The sequence below is a fragment of the Manis pentadactyla genome, chromosome 9 (genome assembly GCF_030020395.1).
Source record: "Manis pentadactyla isolate mManPen7 chromosome 9, mManPen7.hap1, whole genome shotgun sequence".
Classification (NCBI taxonomy): domain Eukaryota; kingdom Metazoa; phylum Chordata; class Mammalia; order Pholidota; family Manidae; genus Manis; species Manis pentadactyla.
In genome coordinates, this window is record NC_080027.1 from 37,503,004 (window position 1) to 37,527,511 (window position 24,508).

At 36.6% G+C, this 24,508-nt stretch overlaps 1 protein-coding gene across 3 annotated transcripts in view; it reads right to left on the minus strand.

Moving 5' to 3' along the window:
- The window catches only part of ACER3 (alkaline ceramidase 3), a 139,080-nt gene that overhangs the window by 32,620 nt on the left and 81,952 nt on the right, over window positions 1–24,508 (minus strand). For all 3 annotated transcript variants that reach the window (XM_057507200.1, XM_036895382.2, XM_036895383.2), the window contains exon 7: window positions 17,236–17,294. In XM_057507200.1, the coding sequence (XP_057363183.1) occupies window positions 17,236–17,294 (59 nt within the window). The remainder of the gene's footprint in view (window positions 1–17,235; window positions 17,295–24,508) is intronic.

Genomic DNA, 24,508 nt, shown 5'->3' on the forward strand with positions numbered 1-24,508 from the left:
TGTCAGCTGGGAGAAGAAAGTCCTTTCCTGCTTGCTGGATGCCTTGCCCTTCTCCGTTGCCTGTGTCAGTTACCCGCACTCCTGGAGCAGCCACTGGGTTATTCCCCTAAGATGCTGTGGGCGGGGTCTCTGTCAGAGCAGCGCGGAGCCCTGCGGGGAGTGGCAGGCACACCAGGTGCGCTCCTCCGTGATAGTGGCGCCCCTGCCGGGCAGCTGTGTGCCAGCAGCGGCCTTTGGGTCTGGCCCAGGTGGCTGTGCGTCGGGCTGGGATTCTGGTTGGCCACTGGGAGTGCAACTGCTCCCTCGGGCACCGCTGCAGGTGCGCGCTGGCCTCTCCCATGCGGACCTCTCCCGGGCTCCTCTGGCACCACTGCTGCCGGTGCACACAAGCTGCACCCGGGCTGTTCGGTCGCTACCATGGTGGGCTTGCACGAGCTGCTCCCAGTCCCCTCTGGCGCCGCCAGCGCACACGATCCGCTCCCGGTCCCCTCCAGCGCTGCTGTCCCCGGCGCGTGCTGCCACTCTCCCACTACTGGGCTGGTGTGTCAGGTCTGCACCAGTTGGAGGAACGACTGGCAGGCTGCTTAGTGCTGTGAGGGGCTTCAGAGCTGCGCTGCTGCTCTGGGGTTTAGGGTGCCTAAAGTTCCCTGGGATTCCCAGCTGCTGGCTAAGTGTGCTGGGACAACTTCGTCCAGCTGTGGGGTTCCTGTCTCTTTACCACTTGCAGAAAGCACTCGCTTTTCTTTTGTCTCAGGGGCGCCGGTCGCGGGGACCTGCCCACAGGTTTTGCTTTTCCGTTTCTCTAATATCCAGCACCCTGTGCACCTTGTGTCTGCGCTCCAGGTGCAGATTTCTAGAGCTGGTTGTTTAGCAGTCCTGGGCTTTCATTCCCTCCACATTCCAACTACTTTCTTCCCCCCGGGTTCTGGGGTGGGGGAGCATTCGGGTCCCGCCTGGCCGTGGCTTGTATCTTACCCCCTTCATGTGATGTTGAGTTCTCGCAGACGTAGATGTATCCTGGCTGTTGTACTGCATCCACTGGTGTCTCTTTTAGGAATAGTTGTATTTATTGTATTTTCATAAATATATGTTTTGGGGAGGAGATTTCCACTGAACTACTCATGCCACCATCTTCCCGTGATCTTCCTACAGGTATGGTTTTAAGTTTCTAAATACATGGGCTATTTTAACTAAAACTGTTTTGTTGTAACTAATTGCTCCACGGTCAGAGAACATGTTATGCAAGACACCAATTTTTTGAAGTTGAACTTTGCTTTGAAGCTAGTATCTGGTTCATTCCATAATTACTCCATGCATGCTTGAGAGGATCCTGCATTCTTTAATTGTATTAGATCATTTATTATTGTGTTAGCAAAATTTTATCTATATACTTGTTCATATTTTTTGGTCTAAGTTACCATGTCTCATCTCAGCATGATGGAACACTTACCTATTTCACTTTGTAAGTCTGTCAATTTTTGCTTAAAAATTTCCAGACAAGGTTAGAATTGCCATTTTTTCTGGTAAATTCAGTATTTTAATAATAATGTAGTGAACACATTAGTTTTGAAAAATGCCTTAAATTTGTTTTGCATGTTATGAAAATGGCTAGCCCAACTTTCTTTTAGTCAGTATTTGTGTGGCATTTATCTTTTAATATCCTTTTCTTACACAATTATTGTGTATTTATGTTTTAACCATGTTTCTTATGAACAGCACATAGCTGGATTTCTCTCCCGTGTTTGACAGTCTGTTTTTAATTGTTTTTCTTTCCCTTTATTTTCTCTCCTTCTCTTTTCCCCCATTCTTTTCCTGATTTCTTTTGGATTCAGTTTTATTATCCACTTACTCCTTCATGTTTTTGAAAAGTTAGTGTAAAACCAATTACTGTTTTTAGAAGTTACCAAAACTGTACATGTTAAATCTATAACTAATCATCATATGTATCTTCTTCCCAAATAGAAAAGACCTTAGTAACTATGTAACTAAGGTTATCCTCTTGTATCTTCCGTTATTTTGTTTAATATTTTAGTTCCATTTTTAAAATCTCTCAATTAGATATTATTTTAAACAGTCATATTTTGTTCAGATAGTCCCATGTGTTTATCACCTTTTTTTCCTTCACTTTTCTTTCTTGTATCTCAGCTTCCTCCTAAAAGAATACCATTTAGAAGATCTTTTAGTGAATTATAATGGTAAACCTTCTCCATTTTTGTCTGTCTCAAATGTCTTTATCTCACTCTTGTTCTTGAAAGATATGAAAGTATAGAAATTCTAAGTTGATGGTTAATTTCTCTCAGCACTTAGAAGATAATAGTTTACTGTGTTTTGGCTTCCATTGTTGATAAGTACTGTTGATAAATCTGTTGTAGATTATTTGTTATTCTTTTGCTGGTAATATGTTTTTTGTCTCTAGATATTTTTAAGATCTTTGTCTTTGGATTTTAGCAACTTCAGTATGCCTTTTCTACAGGTATCAATCAGGATTCAACTATATATAATATCTCTATTTAAAGCGGAAAATAATTTAATACTTTCAATTCCAACAAAATGCTGAATGAGCAAGATTTAGGAATGACTTATGGATACTATCACAGAATTAGCTTTCCAAAGGAAATTTTTCATTTTCATATTTAGGAAGCTGAAGAATTGCAAAGCCTCTAGAACAACTGTTATAGTCAGCATCACACCATCTTAGTTAAAATTCACTGATCCGAAAGCTGCCATCACATCTGTTCCAGAGCCATGATGCACACAATAGATCCATACCAGTAAGTAAATGTCTTACATACTATTACTTCTCTCCCTGACTTAGTTGTGAATTTGTCTCATGTGAACATGTGGTTGGTGAAACCTGAATGTATCTGGAAACTTATATGCTAAGAAAATATAGTAAATAGAGCTTTTAGCATTTTAGCACCTATATTACAGGAAGGCACACTTAAAGGAGGAATGAGTGAGCTAATCATATCTGCCATATCTGAGAAAGATCTCCTTTCTTTTATCATGCTTGGAAATCATTCTTGAAGCTGAGGTATCATGTCTGTCATTACTTCTAGAAAATTCTCACCTATTATCTTTGAATCTCTTCTTTCCCCATTTTTGTTACTCTCTCCTTTTGGGACTGTAATCAGAAGTGTTATTTCTCTGGGATGCTTTCTGGCTTAATTCTTTAAGCTTGTCTTCCAATTTAACTAATTCTCTTTACAACTGTGTCTAATCTACTTTTCCATTGAGTTTATTTCAATTTTTTTTAATGTCAGAAGTTTTTTGATTCTTTTCCAAATCTGGAATTTCATTTATCATAATCTCCTATTCCTTGGGCACATTTTCATTTTTTCTTTTGTTTCATTAAATGTCTTTTAAATAGCTACTTCAGCATCTTTCAGCAGTATTTCAGCATCTATTTTGGGGGGTTTATTTCTGCTGTTTTCTCTTTCTCCTGGCTTTTGCTTGTAGTAGCTTATTTCCTCCTCTGGTTTTAGAATTACTGATAGTGTGCATGTTTCATCTCCGATCTGCAGAAATCCCACATTAAGGGTACATTCCTTTGAAGATTATTTGCTTTTGCTTCTCTCAGGTATACTGGGGCTTTATAAAATTTGGGTTTGATTTAATTTATACCTTGAAGTTTCCCAAACAATAAAGGTTATGTACATTTGAATCCTAAACCTGTGTGAAGGCAGAATAGTGATTATAAATTTTTAGGAGAGTAATTTTTCCTACCTAAAACTGAGGCTGAGAGACAACTTGCCTTGTCACCTACTGTTACAAAGGGCAAATTTTTTCTAGCTTAGCCTTTCACTGACAGTGTTATCACTTTGGTGGTGTTGGCTTTATGTGTACATGTGTATGTGATAGTCCCTGCTCAGTTCCAACTGTCAATCGTAAACATGCTGAAAGTTTTGTCTTCTATCTCTCTTGGAGCTATTCAAACCTAAGGTTCTGACATCCAGGTATTCTTCAAATGCTTTCAAGTTGATCATGATCTTAGAATTCATTTGTCAGTCTAGTTTGTAGCTCCTTCTTTGGATTTGATGCTTTGGAATTTTCTTTATATTATTTTGAGCTCAGTTATGCAATTAAAACTATGCTTGTTGTATTTTATCCAGAATTCCCAGATGTTTCGTTACAGGAGAGATTTCAGATTTTTCTTCTTAGACATATTAAAAGAAATTATAGTTTCATTTTGATTTTAAAAATCTCTACTGGTAAGCAGTACTCATGAGTTCCAGGGGTTACTAAGATAACTAAGACTTCAAGAAATGTATAGTCTAGTTGGGCAAACAGATAAGTAAACAATGATCAGTACTAAATGAACTAAATGAAATGATCACCAAATGGAAATATAAGAAAGAAGCTATGGCAAGGCAAATGCAAGAAAGATGTTTTTATTTCATGGTATTTCCTCTGTTACATACTTTTTACAGGTCTTTCATTTGTGCTTCTAAAAGTACTGGTATCCTATCTATCGGACTGCACTTAAGACAAACAAGGACTGCATTTTATGCTTTACATTTCTGTAAGGTGCCTAGATTAAAAACAGAATAAGCTGGAGACTTCTGCTTCCTGGAAGATGAAGTTCCCTATTCTTCCCATTAAGTACAATAAAAACCCTGAACATCACATATAAACAAACATAAGAAAACTCTGAAAGGTGGGAAGAAGAAAGCAGAACAGTTAGGTACTTTGCAACCTTGGTAACACTGCAATGATAAGTTCCGTGTTTTCTTTTTATCTCACATAACCTGGAGTTAAAACTGAAAAACCTAGGAACCCAGAAACACCATTAGGCACACACAAAAATGCCAACCACCATACAAGCCTTCTCTCTCTAACCAAAGCACCAGGGAAAAGGCAGCCTAGCAAGACAAACTTAGCAACAACCACTATTCTGTAACCAAACACCACAGAAAAAACTCACCTCACCCCCTTTCATGCTGCAAAGGCTGAGTGGGGAGCTTAGACATCCTTCCTCATCAGACTATAAGGTGCCCCAACTTCCTGCCAGGCTATGGTCAAGCAGGGAGGGGCTGGGACTTTCATTCACCCAGCAGCAGTGAGCTCCCCACTTCCTATGATGTTAGTGGAGACCATCATGACTAAAGGGTCAATCTACCAAGAAGACAGCAATTCTAAATGTCTATGTATTAAATTAATAAAGTTACAAAATAGGGTAAATAACAGGATGAAGTAAAAACTGATAGAATGAAGGAAAAATAGACAAACACACAATTTTATCTGGAGACTTAATACTCTATCACCTTTAACAAGTGATATAACTATATAGAAAATCAGCAAGGATATGAGAGAACTCAATGTTGTGCAGTAAATGGCTAATTCAGTGGGCTTGGCATGTGTAAACACTGCAGATTCCAAAGAAAGGGTTCATCCTGGACTGGTTCTTGGAAGACAACCTCTGAGTCCATGGAATATCCTGCTCCATAATAGGGCCTGCTCTCCTGACACTTTAAGCCACACCATTAGGTTTATGCTAATAATGTGATTAGTAGTAATGCTTTCTTTTGTTTATGTGGGTCCCTGGGCTATGCTGTACCAGTCTGACCTCTAGGTAATAAACATAAGCCATGAGTATAACAGCTTTCCTGAGTGGTGTGAGTCCTTCTAGAAAATCAGTGAACCTGAGGGTGGTCTTGGTGACTTCTGACACAAATATCAAACAATATGATCAGGTATTTTACAGGTAGACATTTTACAGAACATGTCACTCAACATTAGCAGAATACATATTCTTTTCAAATACACAGATCCTGGCCCATAAGACAAACCTCAACTAATTTAAAAGAAATGAAATCATATGGAGTATTTTTCTCTGATCACTGTGGAATCAAACTAGAAATCAGGAAGACTAACAGGAAAATATCTGAACATTTGAATGCTAAACAACATACTTCTAAATAATTCATGGTTTCATGGGTCAAAAAGGAAGTCTCAAGGCAAATTAAAAACATACATTGAAGTCAAAGGATGGCTCAAGACAGCAGAGTAGGAAGGCAAGACAGAAACCTCCTCTCACACACAACAAGAAAGCAACGACAGCAGGTAAAATTAACCCTGAAAATGACCTAAAGACTGCAGAACAGACCACTTACACCTGGTGAAGAAGAGAAGACCAAACAGAAAAGGGTAAAGTGGCACAGCTAGAAATGAGCAGGACCCAAAAGCTTTGCCCATCTTTGCCCAAAGGTAGGGAAGATAAACAGAGTGGGCTGGAGACAGGCATCCAGGAACTCTGCACACCTGGCCCTGGGGATCTACTCTGGGAACATAAGTCCACATTGCACTGGGTTCTGGGTGATTAGTGGGACTAGACACTAGGACAGCTGAAACACTCTAAGACCTGAGATACCAATGCTACTGTGCAGGACAGGCATGCTCCATTGGTCCTGCTGAGACCCAACACACAGGCAGCAATTTGAAAGACTTGACAGCAGTGGGAGGGTAGCCAGAGGGGTGAGGGCTGGACAGAACTATCTCTGCAGGAGAAAGGGCAGGTAGATAATACCTCCCCAACCCTCCCTTGACCCAACAGGTTGGGCACTCTTGGGGGCCCCAGAAGCTCCATCCACTTGATGGTGGTTCAGCACAAGGCACTTCCCTACGTACCACCAATGTGCCAGCCCATTTGGCCCAGTAGCATTGGACTTTACTGCCTAGAGAGTAGAGAGAAACTCTCCCAGCTTTCACCACCCTGTTTCAGCCCAAAAGGGGAGGTGCCTGCAGGAGCCAACTCTTGAGAGTACCTTCCTCCCCATGGGAAGCCAAGCCTGGTGCTGTATAACTCGCTGTGGCTAGGGGGCATCCATGTGACTCGCTGTAGCAGCTATATGCCTCTGCAGACATGGCCTCCCATTGCATCACTTGCTACTGCCACTGGCCTGTCAGCCTATGGGCCCTTCCACTGTGTGACCCACTGCTTCCATGCATCTTCACACTGTCCTAGCACACTACTTGCTGTGCTGCTTCACACCCAGGTGCCCTCCTGCTGCATGCTTCACAGCCACTGCAGAGTGCCCACATGCTCTGAAACCAGGAGACATGCCATCACTGTGAGCTGTGCACCCTGCCATTGTGCAACTAACTGTGTGACTGCCCTGCCTACTCTGTTAACCCAGCAGCTCTGCCACTGCTACAGGGAAGGCAGAGAGCAGCCCACCCACAATGATCCCAGCAGAAGCCACTGATCTGATCACAAAGGGCCAGTTGAGGCAAACCATCAGCCTTAGCGGACTGAGATAAACCACTGCCAGCAGACAGACAGAAAGGCAGCACTACCCACTACCCACTGACAGCAACTGGGGCTCCACAGCAAAGAAGAACCAGGCACTAGAGAGGAAAGAGTCTGAGATTATGGGTACCACAGGATGCCTTCTTCATAAAGCCATTTCTCTCTAGACCAGGAAGCATAGCAGATCCACCTAATACAAAGGAAGAAACACAGAAACCTTGACAAAATGAGTAGGCAGAGGAATATGTTCCAAACAAAACTATAGGATAAGACACCAGAAAGAGGGCTAAATGAAACAGAGGTCACCAATATTCTTGATAAAGATTTCAAAGTGAAAGTCATAGATATGCTCCCTTATCTGCAGAAAAGTATTGGAGATCAAGCGAGGACTTCAGCAAAAGAGATACAAGAGCTGAAAAAGAACCACTCAGAGCTGAAGAATACAGTAACTGAAGTGAAACAGACAATGGAGGGAAAATAGATTGCTGCAAGTAGAGGAGACAATCAATGAGATGGAAATTAGAGAACAGGAACACAATGAGCTGAGAAGCAGAGAGAAAAAAGGATCTCTAGGAATGAAAGAATGATAAGAGAGCTGTGTGACCAATCCAAATGAAACAATATTCACCTAATAGGGGTATATAGGAGGGGAAGAGAGAGACAAAGGGATAGAAAGTCTCTGAGACCCAACTTCCCCAGTCTGGGGAAGGAAATAAGAAACTCAAGTCATGGAAGCACCGAGATCCCCTCACAAAAGGAACCCCAGGATGACAACACCAAGACACATATGGCAAAGATTAAGGATAAGGAGAGAGTACTGAAAGCAGCCAGAGAGAGAAAAAAATTTCTTACAAGGGAAACGCCATGAGGCTATCTTCTCAGCAGAAACTTTACAGGCAAGAAGGGAGTGGTATGATATATTTAACGTAATGAAACAGACCTTCAACCAAGAATCCTCTACCCATTTAAATTTGAAGCAGGGATTAAACAATTTCCAGATAAACAAAGGCTTAAAGAATTTATAACAACAAAACCAGCATTACAGGATATATTAAAAGGACTGCTATAGGTAGAAATGTTCCTAAGGCTAAATAGTTTTCACCAGTGAAAATAAACCCACTGTAAAGATAGTAGATCAATTAATTACCAAGCAAGTATGAAATTAAAACAAAAGTAGCAAAACCAACTATACACAAAATCAATCAAGGGATACACAAAAAGTGAAAATTATGACATTTAATATACAAAGTATAGAGGAGGAAGAAGAAAAAAGTAGTTTTAGATTGTGTTTGAAATAGAGCAATCAGCAACTTAATATAGACTGTTATCTATTCAGGAAGCTATCCTTGAACCTTTGGTAACTATAACCATAAAGCCTATAATAGATAGACAAAAAAGTAAAAAAGAGAAATCCAACCAAAAAACTAAAGAAAATCATCAAATAACAAGAGAAGAGAATTAAGAGAGGAAGAAAGGAACAGAGAGGAACTATAAAAACAAAAAGAAAACAATTACTAAAATGGCAATAAGTACACACCTATCAATAATTACCTTAAATGTAAATGACTGAATGCACCAATCAAGACATACAGGGAAGAATGGATAAAAAAACAAGATGCACCTATATGCTGCCTACAAGAGATTCATTTCAGACCCAAAGACATACACAGACTAAAAGTGAAGGGACGGAAGAAGACATTTCATGCAAACAATAGGGAGAAAAAGGCAGGAGTAGCAGTACTTATATCAGACAAAATAGATTTCAAAACAAAGAAAGTAACAAGAGACAAAGAAGGGCATTACATAATGATAAAGGGGTCAGTCCAACAAGAGGATATAACCATTATAAATATCTATGTACCCAACATAGGAGCACCTAAATATGCAAAACAAATAATACTAAAAGAATTAAAGGGAGAGGTAGATAACACAGTCATTGTAGGAGACTTGAACACACCACTCACATCAATAAAGAGATCAACCAGACAAAAAATAAATAAGGAAACAGAGGCACTGAACAACACATTAGAGCAAATGGACTTAATAGATATCTATAGAACATTCCACTCCAAAGCAGCAGATTACACATTTTTCTAAGTGTACATGGAACTTTCTCCAGAATAGATCACATACTTGGCCACAAAAAGAGCCTCAATAAATTTAAAAAGACTGAAATTATATCAAGCAACTTTTCACACTACAATGGTATGAAACTATAAATAAATTACACAAAGACAACAAAAAAATCCTACAAACACATGGAGGCTAAAGAACATGCTTCTAAATAATCAATGGATCGATGAACAAATTAAAACAGAAATCAAGCAATACATGAAGACAAATGAAAACAAACAAACAAACAAACAAACAACAGTCCAGCATTTCTGGGAAGCTGCAAAGGGCATCCTAAGAGGGAAGCACATAGCAATACAGATGTACCTCAAGAAACAAGAACAATCCCAAATAAATAGTCTAAACTCACAATTAAGGAATCTAGAAAAAGAAGAACAAATGAAACACAAAGTTAGTAGAAGGAGGGATATAATAAAAACCAGAGCAGAAATAAATAATATAGAGAAGAATAAAATCATAGAAAAAATTAATGAAACTAAGAGCTGGTTCTTTGAGAAAATAAACAAAACAGATAAACCTCTAGCCAGACTTATCAAGACAAAAAGAGAGTACACAAATAAGCAAAATCAGAAACAAAGAAGGAATAGTCACAACGGCTATAACAGAAATACAAAGAATTATTAGAGAATACTACAAAAAATTATATACCAAAAAATTGGACAACCTAGAAGAAATGGACAACTTCCTAGAAAAATACAACCTTCCATGACTGACCCAGGAAGAAACAGAAAATCTGAACAAATTACCAGCAATGAAATTAAATGGTAATCAAAAAACTACCTAAGAACAAAATTCCTGGACTAGATGGCTTCACAACTGAGTTCTACCAAACATTTAAAGAAGAGCTAATACCCATTCTTCTTAAAGTATTCCAAAAAGTAGAAGAGGAAGGAATACTTCCAAAGTCATTCTATGAGGCCGCATCACTCTAATACCAAAACCAGGCAAAGACAATACAAAAAAAGAAAATTATAGACCAATATCCATAAGGAACATAGATGCAAAAATCCTCAACAAAATATTAGCAAACCAAATTCAAAAATACATCAAAAGGATCCTCCATCATGACCAAGTGGGATTTATCCCAGGGATGCAAGGATGGTACAATATTTGTAAATCAATCAAGATTATACACCACATTAACAAAAAGGATAAAAACCACATAAATATCTCAATAGATGCTGAAAAGGCATTTGACAAAATTCAACATCCATTCATGATAAAAGCTCTCAACAAAATGGGTATAGAGGTTACATACCTCAACATAATAAAGGCCATATATGACAAGCCCACAGCCAACATCATACTTAATGGTGAAAAGCTGAAAGCTTTTCCTCTAAGTTCAGGAACCAGACAAGGATGTTCACTTTCAACACTTTCATTCAACATAGTACTGGAGGTCCTAGCCAGGGCAATCAGACAACACAAAGAGACAAAAGACATTCAAACTGGCAAGGAATTAAATTGTTACTATTTGCAGATGACATGATATTATACATAGAAAACCCTAAAGATGCCACCAAAATACTATTAGAACCAATAATTTGATACAGCCAAGCTGCAGGATACAAAATTAACACACAGAAATCTGCTGTGTGCCTAGATACTAACAATGAACTAGAAGAAAGAGAAATCAGGAAAACAATTCCATTTATAATTGCATCAACAATAATAAAACACCTAGGAATAAACCTAACCAAGGAGATGAAAGACCTATACTCTGAAAACTATAAAACACTCATGAAAGAAATTAAAGGAGACACAAATAAGTGGAAATCTATCCCATGCTCATGGATAGGAAGAATTAATATTGTCAAAATGACCATCCTGCCCAAAGCATTTTACAGATTCAGTAAAATCCCTGTCAAAGTTCCAACAACATTTTTCGATGAACTAGAACAAATACTTCTAAAATTCATATGGAAAATGACAAAAGACCCCAAATAGCCAAAGCAATCCTGAGAAAGAAGAACAAAGCTGGGAGTACTGTACTCCCTGACTTCAAGCTATACTACAAAGCTATAGTAATCAAAACAATATGGTACTGGCACAAGAACAGACCCATAGATCAATGAAGCAGAATAGAGAACCCAGATATAAACCCACACATATATGGTCAACTAATGTATGATAAAGGGGCCATGAATATAAATAAGGAAAATACAGTCTCTTCAGTAACTGGTGTTGGGAAAACTGGACAGCTACATACAAGAGAATGAAACTGAATTATTGTCTAACTCTACACACAAAAGTAAACTCAAGGAATCAAAGACCTGAACGTAAGTCATGAAGCCATAAAAACTCTTAGAAGAAAACATAGGCAAAAATATCTTGAACATAAGTAGGAGCAATTTTTTTCCTGGACACATCTCCTCAGGTAAGGGAAACAAAATAAAAAATGAACAAATGGGATTATATCAAACTAAAAAGCTGCTGAACAGCAAAGGACACCATCAGCAGAACAAAAAGGCAACCTACAGTATGGGAGAATATATCTGTAAATGATTTATCTAATAAGGGGATAACATCCAAAGTATATAAAGGGCTCATACACCTCAATACCCAAAAAACAAATAACCCAATTAAAAAATGGGCAGAGGACCTGAACAGACATTTCTCCAAAGAATACAGATGGCCAACAGGCACATGAAAAGATGCTTCACATCAGTAATCATCATGGAAATTCAAATCAAAACACAAGGAGGTATCACCTCACACCAGTCACAATGGTCACTATCCAAAAGATAAGAAATAACAAGTGTTGCCAAGGATGTGAAGAAATGGAAACCCTTCTACACTGTTGGTGACAATGTCAATTGGTGCAGCCACTGTGGAAAGCAGTATGGAGGTTCCTCAAAAAACTAAAAATAGAAAAACCATATGACCCAGCAATTCCACTTATAGGAATTTACCTGAAGAAAACAAAATCCCTGATTCAAAAAGATATATGTACCCCTATGTTTACTGCCTTGTTATTTACAATAGCCAAGACATGGAAACAACCTAAGTGTTCATCAATAGATGAATTGATAAAGAAAAGGTGGTATATATACCCAATGGAATATTATTCAGCCATAAAAAAGAGAAATACTTTTGTTTTAACAACATGGGTGGATCTAGAAGGTCATATGCTCAGTGAAATAAGCCAAGTGAAATACAAACATCATATGATATCACTTGTTTATAGAATATAAGTACAAAGGAAAACAGAATGACAAAACAAAATAGACTCATAGACACTGAGAAGTGACTGGTGGTTACAATGGGGGAGGTTTGGGGTGGGTGAGTAGGGATGTTGATGGGGATAAAGGGGTACAAAAATTTTCAATCATAATGTAGGCTGGTCACAGGGATAGTAGTACAGCATGGAGAATATAGTCAATGATTCTGTAACATCTTCCTTTGTTGACAGATAGTAGCTGTACTAGTGGGGGTGAGGATTTAATAATATGAGTAACTGTTGAATCAATTTGTTGTACACTTGGAACTAAAATAAGATTGAAATACCAGCTATACTTCAATTGGAAAAAAAGAAAATGTCAATGGGACTACCTAGCTAAAAATCAAATATTTGCTATGCTGCTAATCTCTTTCAGTAATATGAGGGGGAAAAAAGCCAGGCAGTGGCACATGCTCCCTCTGAAGAGCCTAGTCACTCCACCTGCCTGGGGCCATGCACTTCCAGACTGGGACTGTCCAACAGGGAGCTCATGGTCTTCAGCTCCAGCAGCTGAATTCAGTCTCTGGTCCTTGAAACAATGCTAGGTTAGAATAAGATAAGAGATTTTGGTTCTGTTGGTTTCATTGTAACATATTCCCACTCCACCCAGTGAAAAAACAGGCCTAGAGCAGGAAGAGTTAAGAAAGGGGCTGCCATCTCAGAGATAGCCAGGGTGGGTGGGGCACAGCTGATAGCAGTGGCAATTTGGCATTCTAATCATCTGACTCCCAGGGCTGAAACTTTACAACCAATTGGGACAGAATTCCTCAGAACACAGCAATGGAGACATCAAATGACTGTACATTTCATCTCATAAAGAACCATGTTTGCTGGTGATACACATTCACTGCAGAAAAATTAAGAGGACAATAAAATGACAAGTAACTCCCCCCAAAAATACATTGAAAATGAAAACTAAAAATATGGAAATTCATGAGACACAGCTAAAGTAGTACTGACAGGTAAATTTACAACACTAAATGTTTAGTAGGAAAGAGGAAAAGTCTCAAATCAATAATTTAAGCTTCTATCTCAAGAACCTTGAAACGGAAGAGCAAGATAAACCCAGAACAAACAGGAGGAAGGAAATAATAAAGAAAAGAGCAGAAATCAATGAAACTGAAAATTGAAAAAATTGGTAAAACTAATGAAACAAGAATTTGGTTTTTAAAAGAATAAAACTGACACACTTCTAGCAAGGCTAACCAAAAAAAGGTGTGTGAGAGAAAGAGAAGGCTCACACATCACCAATATCAGCAATAAAACAGGATGCTGCTACAAACCCTGTAGACATCAGGAGGACATTAAAGGACTATAATAACAACTCTACACACACAAAAATTGACAAATTAGATGAAGACCAGTGCCTCAGAAAACATAAACTACAGCTAACACAATATGAAACTGATAATCATATTAGCCTTGTAACTACTAAGGAAATTGAATTTGTAATTTTAAAACTCTCCCCATCCTATCCCCAAAGAAACTACAGGCACAGATGGTTTCACTGGAGAAGTCTACCAAACATTTAAAGAAGAATTAACACCAATTCTACACAATTTCTTCCAGGAAATAGAAGGGAAGGAAACATTTCTCAACTCATTTTATGAAGTTAACATTACTCTGATACCAAAACCAGAGATTTTACAAAAAAAAAAATTATAAACCAATATCCTTCATGAATATAGGCATAAAATTCCTTAACAAAATATTAACAAGTATCACTCTGCAATATATAAAAAGAATTTTACACCAAGACTAAGACTAAGGGGTTCATTCAGAATACAAAGATGGTACAAGTATTTGAAAACCCATCAATATAATCCACTATATTAACAGACTACAGGAAAAAAATCATATGATCAAATCAACTGATATGGAAAAAGGAATTGAAAAAATGCAACATCCATTCATGATAAAGTTTCTCAGAAAATTAGGAACACAGAGCAACTTCTTCAACTTGATAAAGAACATGTATAAAAACCATACAGCTAATATTGTACTTAATGGTGAAAGACCGAATACTTTTCCCCTAAAACTGGTAACAAGGCAAAGATATCTGCTCTCATCGCTCTTGTTTAACATAGTTCTGGAAGTTCTAGTCAAGGCTAGAAGGCAAAAAAAGAAATTAAAAGCATGTATATTAGAAAGGATAATATAAACTTTTCCTATTTGCAGCAAATCTCAAGTAATCTACAAAAGTGTCCTAGAACTATTAAGTTCAGCAAGGTGGCAGAAGAAGGTAAACATAAAGAAAATCAATTGTATTTCTACATAATGGCAATAAACATAAGATGACCAAAAGTTAAAAAGACAATCCATTTATAACTGCTCACAAAATGAAAACTCCAAAATGCTGGCAAAAGAAATCAAAGATGATCTAAATAAATAGAGAGATACACTGTGTTTATAGACTGGAAGACCCAATATAGTAAAGATGTCAATTTTTTACAAATTGATATGCAGGCTTAATGCAATTCCTATCAAAACCCCCAAAATATTTTAAATATAGACAACGTTATTCTGAAATTTATATCAGAAGTCAAAGGAACTCAAATAGCTAATGCAATTTTGAAGAAGGAGTAAGAGGAATTGGTCTGTATGATTTTAAGCTATTTTATAGCTAAAGTAATCAAGAGAGTGTGGCCTTGGTAGCAAAATAGACACAGAGATCAGTGCAAGAGAATAAAAAACCCAGAAATAGATCCACATAAAATGCCCAAATAATTTATGAGAAAGGTGTAAAAGCAATTCAATGGAGGAAGGATAGCCTTTCACCAATGGTTCTGAAGCAGTTGGACATTTATAGGTAAAAAAAAAAAAATAGACCCTAACCTAAGCCTCACACCTGACTAAAAAATTAATTCAAAATAAACCATGAACTTAACTGTAAAATGTAAAAGTATACAAAACTTTCAGGAAAAAACAGGTGAAAAATCTAGGGTTAGGCATAGAGTCCTCAGAACTGACATCAAAAGCATGATCCATAAAATGAAAATTAATAAACTGGACTTCATTGAAATTAAAATTTTTTGCTCTATGAAAGACCCAGTGAAGAAGATGAAAAGACAAAGTACAAACTGGGAGAAAATATTTGTGAGCTACATATTTGATGAAAGATTAGTATCTAGACTATATAAAATTCAAACTGGAACAAAAGAGAAACAGTCCCATTAAAAAATGGGCAAAGATACAGACAAAGAGGATATGCAGATGGCAAATAAGCACATGAAAATGTGCTCAACGTAATAGGATATGAGGGAAATGAGAATTAAAACCACAGTGAGTCATCAGCACATACCTATAAAAATGGCTAGAATAAAAAATAGTGACAATACCAAATGTTGACGAGGATGCAGAGAAACTGGGTCACTCATACACTGCTGGTGGGAATATAAAATGGTAGCCCCCACTCTAAAAAACAGTTTGGCAGCTTTGAGAAAACTAAACATACAATTATCAGACAACCGAGCAATTCCACTCTGGGCCTTTATTCCAGAGAAATAAAAACTTATATTCACACAAAACTTGTAAAAAATTCACAGCAACTTTATTCATTATAGTTAAAAACTAGAAACAACCCAGATGTCATTTAATAGGTGAATAGTTAAATGGTGGTACATCTATATCACGAAATACTACTCAGCAATAGAAAGGAATGAACTATTGATAAACTCAACAATTTGTATTAACCTCCAGTGAATTATGCTGAGTGCAAAAAGCTAATCCCAAAGGTTATATGGACTGTATGATTCCATTTATATAACATTCTTGAAATGAAAAAAAATTATGGAAATGAAAGATTAGTGGTTGCCAAGGGTTATAGTTGCCAGAGGTTAAGGTGAGGTGGTGAGGGGTGGAGTAGTAGAAGTGTGGCTACAAAAGGACAGCAATAGGGACCCTTACCGTGATGGAATTGTTCTCTATCTTGACTCTATCAATGTCAAATCCTGACTGATTCTGTACTGTAGTTTCACAAGACTTTACCATTAGAGGAAATTGGTAAAGGGTTTTCTAATATTTCTTACAAATGCATGTGCTTCTACAATTACCTCAAAATAAAAATTTTAATTAAAAAAAAAGAAACCCATAAATCATACTATTTATTGAGCACCTGCAGTATGGTCAAGCCCTATGTAAGGTACTCATATGAACATTTATTATTTAATCTTCATAAACTCTATAAAGATAGTGTTCATTTTTCCTAAGTCATTTTCTGAGATACTGATTCTTTGTGACATTAATAGCCTTTCTTTAGAAGTGTTCTATAAAAAGGGTTCCTTAGCCAAGTAGTTTGAGAAACAAAAACAGATTTTTATAACTGTAGCTTTCAAAACCTATAATGTACATTATAAATATTAAAGAGTAAAAATCTCACATAGCTTTCCTTAAATTTTGAAACTCTTTTATTCTAAATGATGCCTAGTATTCTTTGCAATGTACCATAATATACTGTATATTACTATATAGTATATTATACAGTATAATACATATTCTGTAATATAATAAGTGTTGGGTAGTAGTTTTCTATCAATATCCCTGCTGGAGTGGGCTTTATGTGTTATTTCAATTTAGGCTATAGATTTACTGCCTGAATGTACTCTGGTCATAGCTGATGATCCAAACTACTCACCATGTAACAATATAAATAGATCGAAGTACTAATGTGAAGACCAACATTCCATACATGACCTGAATAAGAAAGGAAAAGTGAAGTCAGTAAAATCATTATTCTTTGGGAAATGAAGTATATTTTGCCTTCAAAATAGCCCTCCCAATTAAATGTAAATATTTATTTTCATTAGATTTTAAAGAACAGAATTTTTAAAATGTATAATTATGTGATAAAGAGTCATGCTAACATTTGATAAATCAAGAGCCTACTTGTGAATAACCAGTATCAGAAGTTCTATGTCAATTTTAATTTTGAATGGTTTCATGAAATTTTAAGTATCTGCTGACACCTGAACAAGTGCTATAATTTTGCCTCACACTCTACATCTTCCCTTTAGTTTCACTTTCAGCAAATGATTTTCCTTTTTTTTTTTTTTTTAGGAGAGCAAGTGAGAGGCTTTTGTTTAGAGATAAAGCAAGAGGACAGAGCTGCTGGCTCAGGCCAGGAGGGGACAAGAGAGTCTCCGATTCTTTCCTATTTTATAACAGTATAAATCTAAACCCTTTTAAACTTGCTTCTTAAATATTTCTGCATTCATACGACCCTATCCTTGCATTCTTTCTCCCATTCCTAGTCTCCAATTCTTCATGACTGAGGTTTTTTAGAGAAGACTGACTTTATTCGGCTAGCAACATGTCCAGCTATAAACGCTTGATTTCCAAGGCTCTCTTGTAGCTAGAGTGGGCCACATAACCTTCACAACTTTTTTCTACATATATTAGTCATTTTTTAAATAAAAAGGATAATACAACATACTTTTCTGCTTCTTGCAATTTTAATTTAAAATATTTTTTATATGGAATTTTTATGTTTTTCAATATTCAATAATTCTTTTCAGTCTCCAAGCTCAAAGACTATGAATATATTACTAGTGTTTTCTCCCTGCTAAAGCATCTTATAAATATGTTGTGCATAACCTGGTATTTATCTGCAAGAAACCTATAGCTTAGAAAAAAAGTACATTGCATTTTTATCAGTAAAAAGAAAATTATATTAAGAAAAGCAGAAAAAGACATATATTTTGTTCTGTGAGTTGGAATGAATGCCAAAAGATTTGAAGATGGATGGAACTGAGAGGTAAAAGGGCAACCTAAATGTGAGACCTTGGAAACTGTAGGTAGATAGTAATTATTCTGGTGATAATAAGGGAGACTGACACTCAATATTTCCTCAGAGTTAACATTCTCCATGACTCATTCCTATGGTCTATATTCCTTGGATTAAGCCAAAACATAGAGAAGAGTTCCATGTTACTGACCAGTTGACCAGTTTATTTTCTACGAAGTACTTATTGAACATTGAGTGACAGCCCTTGGATGAGGCATTCATCAAAGATAAAAAGACACACACTATTCATTTGGGTCAATGAGCTCAGGTCTAATAGAGGAGAGACATATGCAATCAAATGTCTAGCACTTGGATCTGGTTGCTACATTCCAACATCCACTAAAAAGAACCAGGACTCCATGAAGATATGGCTGATTTCAGGCCTAGGGTAGGGAAAGAACAAGGTGAGCCTGGAACATCTTCTTGCGCCAAAGGTAAGGAATACTCAAACAATGATGGGACCATGTCAAAAGGACACAGACACCACATTGAATGGGCTTCACTGGTCAAATCTGAGACTATTTGTACACCAAAATAAATAATGACAGTAAGAAATCATAACCCACTGAATAAAGTAGGAATACATGAGAGTCCAGAGAGATTAAAAAAAAGTTAAAAGTTTCTAAATCTCAAAGACTATTTTCATAAGTCTCAAAGAACTTCACTACTAAGTTCTTATTATGAAGGGACAAAGAATAACTTTACAGTCGAGAAGTTTCGTAAACACTGTCTTAAGTGATCATGCTGCAACATGTTTACAACATACTTGCAAATAGTTCAGGGGGAAAAAGTTCTTTGTATATTCTTGCAAGTTTTCTATAAGTTTGATATTATTTAAAAATAAAAATATTTAAACAATAAAGAATTCCCATTCTAATCCACCAAAATAATGATTAGCTTCACATTCAGATCTCCAGAAGGAGCTCAAGTCTTCCACTCTAACAAAGGCACTCAGCTCACCTGTGGTCCAGAACATCTCATCAATGAGTGGGAGATGAGGTGGGATTTGTGGATAAAGCCCTAGTGAGTGGGAACCTGTGGTGGTGGTAGGTAATGGAATTTAGGCATTTGGAGTTTCACTATATTACTGAAAACCTATTGCCCAAACACAGTATAGAACCTGTAGCAGAAAAAGCCAAGGGCTGCAATTGGGGCATCGAGATTTTTTTACCATCTGAATACTGCCTCACTATATAACCTTGAACAAGTCACTTCACTTATCTTCACCTTGGACTCCCTTTTTTTTTTTTATTAAGGTATCATTGATGTACACTCTTATGAAGGTTTCACATGAAAAACAATGTGGTTACCACATTCACCCATATTATTGAGTGCCCCCCCCATGCCCCATTGCAGTCACTGTCCATCAGTGTAGTAAGGTGCCACAGAGTCAGTACTTGTCTTCTCTGTGCTACACTGTCTACCCAGTGACTCCCCCCACACCATGTATACTAATCATAATACCCCTCAATCCCCTTCTCCCTCCCTCCACACCTGCCCCCCAACCCCTCACCTTTGGTAACCGCTATGGACTCTTATTTGTAAAAGAAAGGGACTGAATTAGGTGACTGTGTTTTGAATTCCTATAATTACAGTCAAAACAGGGATGCAAGAGGTGTTTTATTTTGAGAGTTAATGTAAGTTAGTCTCATATAAGGCTGAAAAGTTGGTGCATCTTACATAATTTGATGATAATTTAAATACTAATAAGCTAAATGTAGATACTATTTTATAAAACAACTTCACAAGTCTCATAAACGAATGTGGTCTACTGGTAAAAACATATTTTTAAAAAATATTCAGAACTAGTTTTAAATCCTAATTCTGCCCAAACCATACAGCCTTTTAATCCATCTTACAGATAGTTGCCAGAATTATCTGAAATAGATTTTATAATGTCATGCCTCTATCAATGGCAAAAGTATACGATCCAACTTTAGTATGACATCCAGTGCTTCACAGTTTGGTTCCACTCTTCCTTTCTCTTCTCATGTTCTGCAGGATCTTGTACTTTAGCACAGGATTCCCAAATAGTATCCCCCAGAAAACTACTGTGCTGCAAGATGTTAAAGAGATACTCTAGGAAAGGGCGTTCTATGTTAAATAAATCCTGCCCAAATGTCACCTGTATGAAGCCTTCCTGAAATCCTTCTATAGTAATTACTTAATCTTTTTCTATTCCCAAAGTACTTCACTTACATTTGACTTAGGGCAGTTTTTAAAGTTGATAACTGAATTATAGCTTACTTAAAGCAAAGCATAGCTATACCTAAGTTTTACATATTCAGTCCTCACACTTTTTCTACTAAGTTCTTCAGTGTACTAAAATTTAAGTAGCATTTTTCATTTGTCTTAAAAATAGATCATTCTGATTATAAATTAGATTCCAAAGTAATGTGTTACAGGGGCTTCATCATGTCATGGAAGGAATATGATCTTTGGAATAAAAAAGACCTGAATTAAATTTCCAGGTCTGCCAGTAACTATGTGAGAAACACTGGACAAATTACTTAATCTGTCTGACTCTCAGTTATCTACCTATAATATGAAGATGATAATTTCTTTATAGATTTGTTGATATTTAAGTAAAATAGGTAAGTTAATCTATATAAACTATATGAAAAAATATACAATACTTAGCATATAGTAAATACTCAAATATGTCAGCTTCTTTTGCAAGTGTGCTTAGTTACCTTACATCCCTAATTTGTAAATAAAATAGAACAAATGGAACAATAAAATTTAGATAAATCTGCTTAAGTTCCAGTTTTTCAATTTTTTCACATAGTGTGTTCTTTCCTACAAACCTTGAGAGTCAAATTAGAAGGAAGATAATAAAATATTGATATATCATGTCTAGAAACAATCTTTAGGAGACATCTACTTTGGCAGGAAGATCTTGACAATAGTACTGTTGGTGACATTACATGAGATCTCGTCTGAGGTATTCACTGATTTGTCGATTAGCTGCTTAAAGAGGGTTTACTTAAATGTTTTAAACATAATTTCTTAAATGTTCTTTTAATCTATTCTCATCTATGCTTTTCTTTCATTATCTTGCTTAAGATACATTTGTCTTTCTACTGAACATAGCTATGTGGTTTGAATATTGCCTATGTAAGGCTATCAAATTAAATAAATAGCTTTTGGCTCTCTTCTGGAGATGTCTGATCACCTTGGATTTAATAAAGCAGAACTGTTATCAGTATTTTCTCCCACAGGGAAGCAATCATCTGGAGTCATGACTTTTAAAGTGTTTATATTAACTCTTCCCTACTAATTGTATATCATCATTTATTTCTCTAGGCCCAACTCAAGTATCTCGTTGTAGAAGCTTTCCTTGATTATTATAAGCAGAAATTTATGCCTGTCATCTTACATTTCAATATGTACGTTCAGTATCACACTGTACTATTATGCTTACTGTTTTGTTTTGTATTATCTTTTAATTATTTTTATTTATATCATTTTTGTGAAATAATATCTTTCCTTGTTTTGAACTTTTTAAAGATGAGGAAATCGAAGAATAGGCACAGCAAGACATGAGTTCACGGATAACAAAGTGGTCAGAAATCAAGATTTCAAACTTTCAAACCAGAGCTCCTTTAGACAACATTACTTTTTTCCTCCTTTCCTATTATTTTCAAGACTTTGAAAGTTATTGTAAATCTTGTCACGAATTCCAAAACAATTTTTCCACTTAGAAATTACAAAACAGTTTTTCTAAGTTCTGCACTTAAGAATATCAACAGTTATATGAGAGAGCACTACTCCAAACCTTGACAAATAGAAGATTCCCAGAAAAAGCAGTTCTTTTTTCATTTCTTACAAGTGATACCCAGAAAATATTTGGGGATATTTTTTAAGTTTTTTAAAGCCATAAGTAATAATAGAAAGTACCAATTCTAATTACTCAATAGATAAACACAGGATATTCTAGATAAGACATCTGAGCAAAGGCCTCTTCAAATAAAGCTTTACTAAGAAATACCAATAGTGGGCCATTTCCCCGAATTTGTTTTTCAATACCAAAGAAAATAGTAATTTAGCTATATCTTGAGTCATCTAAGACAAAATTGTACCTTTGTCTATATTAGCACTGCTTTTACATATTTATTACAAGATGTATGTATATATTACAATTTTTTTTACAAGTCTATCTTCTTGACCAGACAGTGAGCTCCTTGAGACCAGCAGCCATGTCTTATTTGTTGTGGTATATTAATATTAGTTAGTATTTACTGTAAGCCCTAGCTATAAACTTTTCCTGAATCCCTTCCTATCAGCAAACTTTACTACTATATACAGCAGAAAATATTTATCACTGGAAAAACATGTGGAAATTGCAGTATGGGAAGTTACATGAATGATTTGTTACTTTTGTTATACAAACTTGGTGCCAAAAAGACCTAAAACACAAAATGGAAAATTGATTGTCATAAACTTATAAAAATTATCCCAAAATTTCCAAATTTTGTGTTTTTTGGTTATGATTGTTCTTTCTTATAAAGGCAAACAAGAAATTTATAAAAACTATTCTTCATATGAACTTCATTTTTTTTACCTTGTCAATAAATCTTTCTAAATAAAAAGGTAATTATATAATGATGTCATTTCAAGCTATAATAAACAGGAAAGTGAGAATGTTCTCTCCTATAACATCACTTAATACATCTATTTTCAGGTGGCCTGAAGAAAAGCAAGGCACAATAACATGGTTTTGGAATTTATTTTAAGAAATAGATTTCAGTTAGGTGACAATTGTCCAACTTAACTTTAAAAAGTTACAGGAACATTACTTTTTTAAAAATTAAGACTCACTGATATACAATCTTATGAAGGTTTCACATGAGCAACATTGTGGTTTCAACATTCACCTATATTATCAAGTCCCCCCCCCATTGCAATCACTGTCCATCAGCATCATAAGATGCTATAGAGTCATTACTTGTCTTCTCTGTGCTGTACTGCCTTCCCCATGACCCCCCTATATTGTGAGTGGTAATTATAATGCCCCTTAATCCCCTTGTCTCTCCCTCCCCACCCACCCTCTGTAACCCCTTCCCTTTGGCGACCACTAGTCCCTTCTTGAAGTCCGTGAGTCTGCTGCTGTTTCGGAACACTAATTTTTTATAAGAACAAAATATTCTAAAACAAGGCCTCTGATACTCCTGAAATATGCAGGTATGGATGCATGCATGTTTGTATGTATGAATGTTGGCTAGTTAAAAGAAGAGTGACAGGAGCAAACAAACCTAGGTTATAATCCTGGCTCTGCCCACTAGTAACTGTGTAACCCTGGGGCAAATTACTTAATGTCTCTGAGATTATTTCCCTTAAAATGTGGACAATGATCCCTAATTTGTAACACTGCCAGTAAGATTAGATTCTGTGTAGTGATGACCATTGTTCCCAGCACATGGTAGCATTCAATAAACAATAGCTCTCTTTATTGAGGATCTGCTACTTTATTTCACTCTGATTTTATTATGGGATGCACTTAAATCTTATTTCCTACAGCAAGGCTTTCTGGGCTTTTCTCAATGTAAAACCTCCCATCTTAAAAAGGTATTTAAAAAGCTATTAGGGGGAAAATATATAAAGAATTTTCAGTCTATCTTTTCTAGAAAATAATGCCATTAAAAAGACTTTATATATATATGTGCACAATGCTGCCTGGTTTTTTTCTGCTTGTAAGAGCAGCGCTGCAGCAGACTCAGAGACTCAAAGAAGGAACTAGTGGTTACCAAAGGGGAGGGGTGTGGGAGGGCAGGTGGGGAGGGAGGGAGAAGGGGATTGAGGGTATTATGTTTAGTAGACATGGTGTGGGGGATCAAGGGGAAAACAGTGTAGCACAGAGAAGGCAAATAGTGAATCTGTGGCATCTTACTACACTGATGGACAGTGACTGCATTGGGGTGGGGATTTGATAATAAGGGTAAATGTAGTAACCACATTGTTTTTTTATGTGAAACCTTCATAACAATGTATACCAATAATACCTTAATAAAAAATTGAAAAGAAAAAAAAAAGAGCAGTGCTGTACCAGCATCACTAACTACCGACAGCTAGCGAGCTGGGCCTGGACATCAGTGCCTGGGTATCCTATTGCCAGAACTGGCTC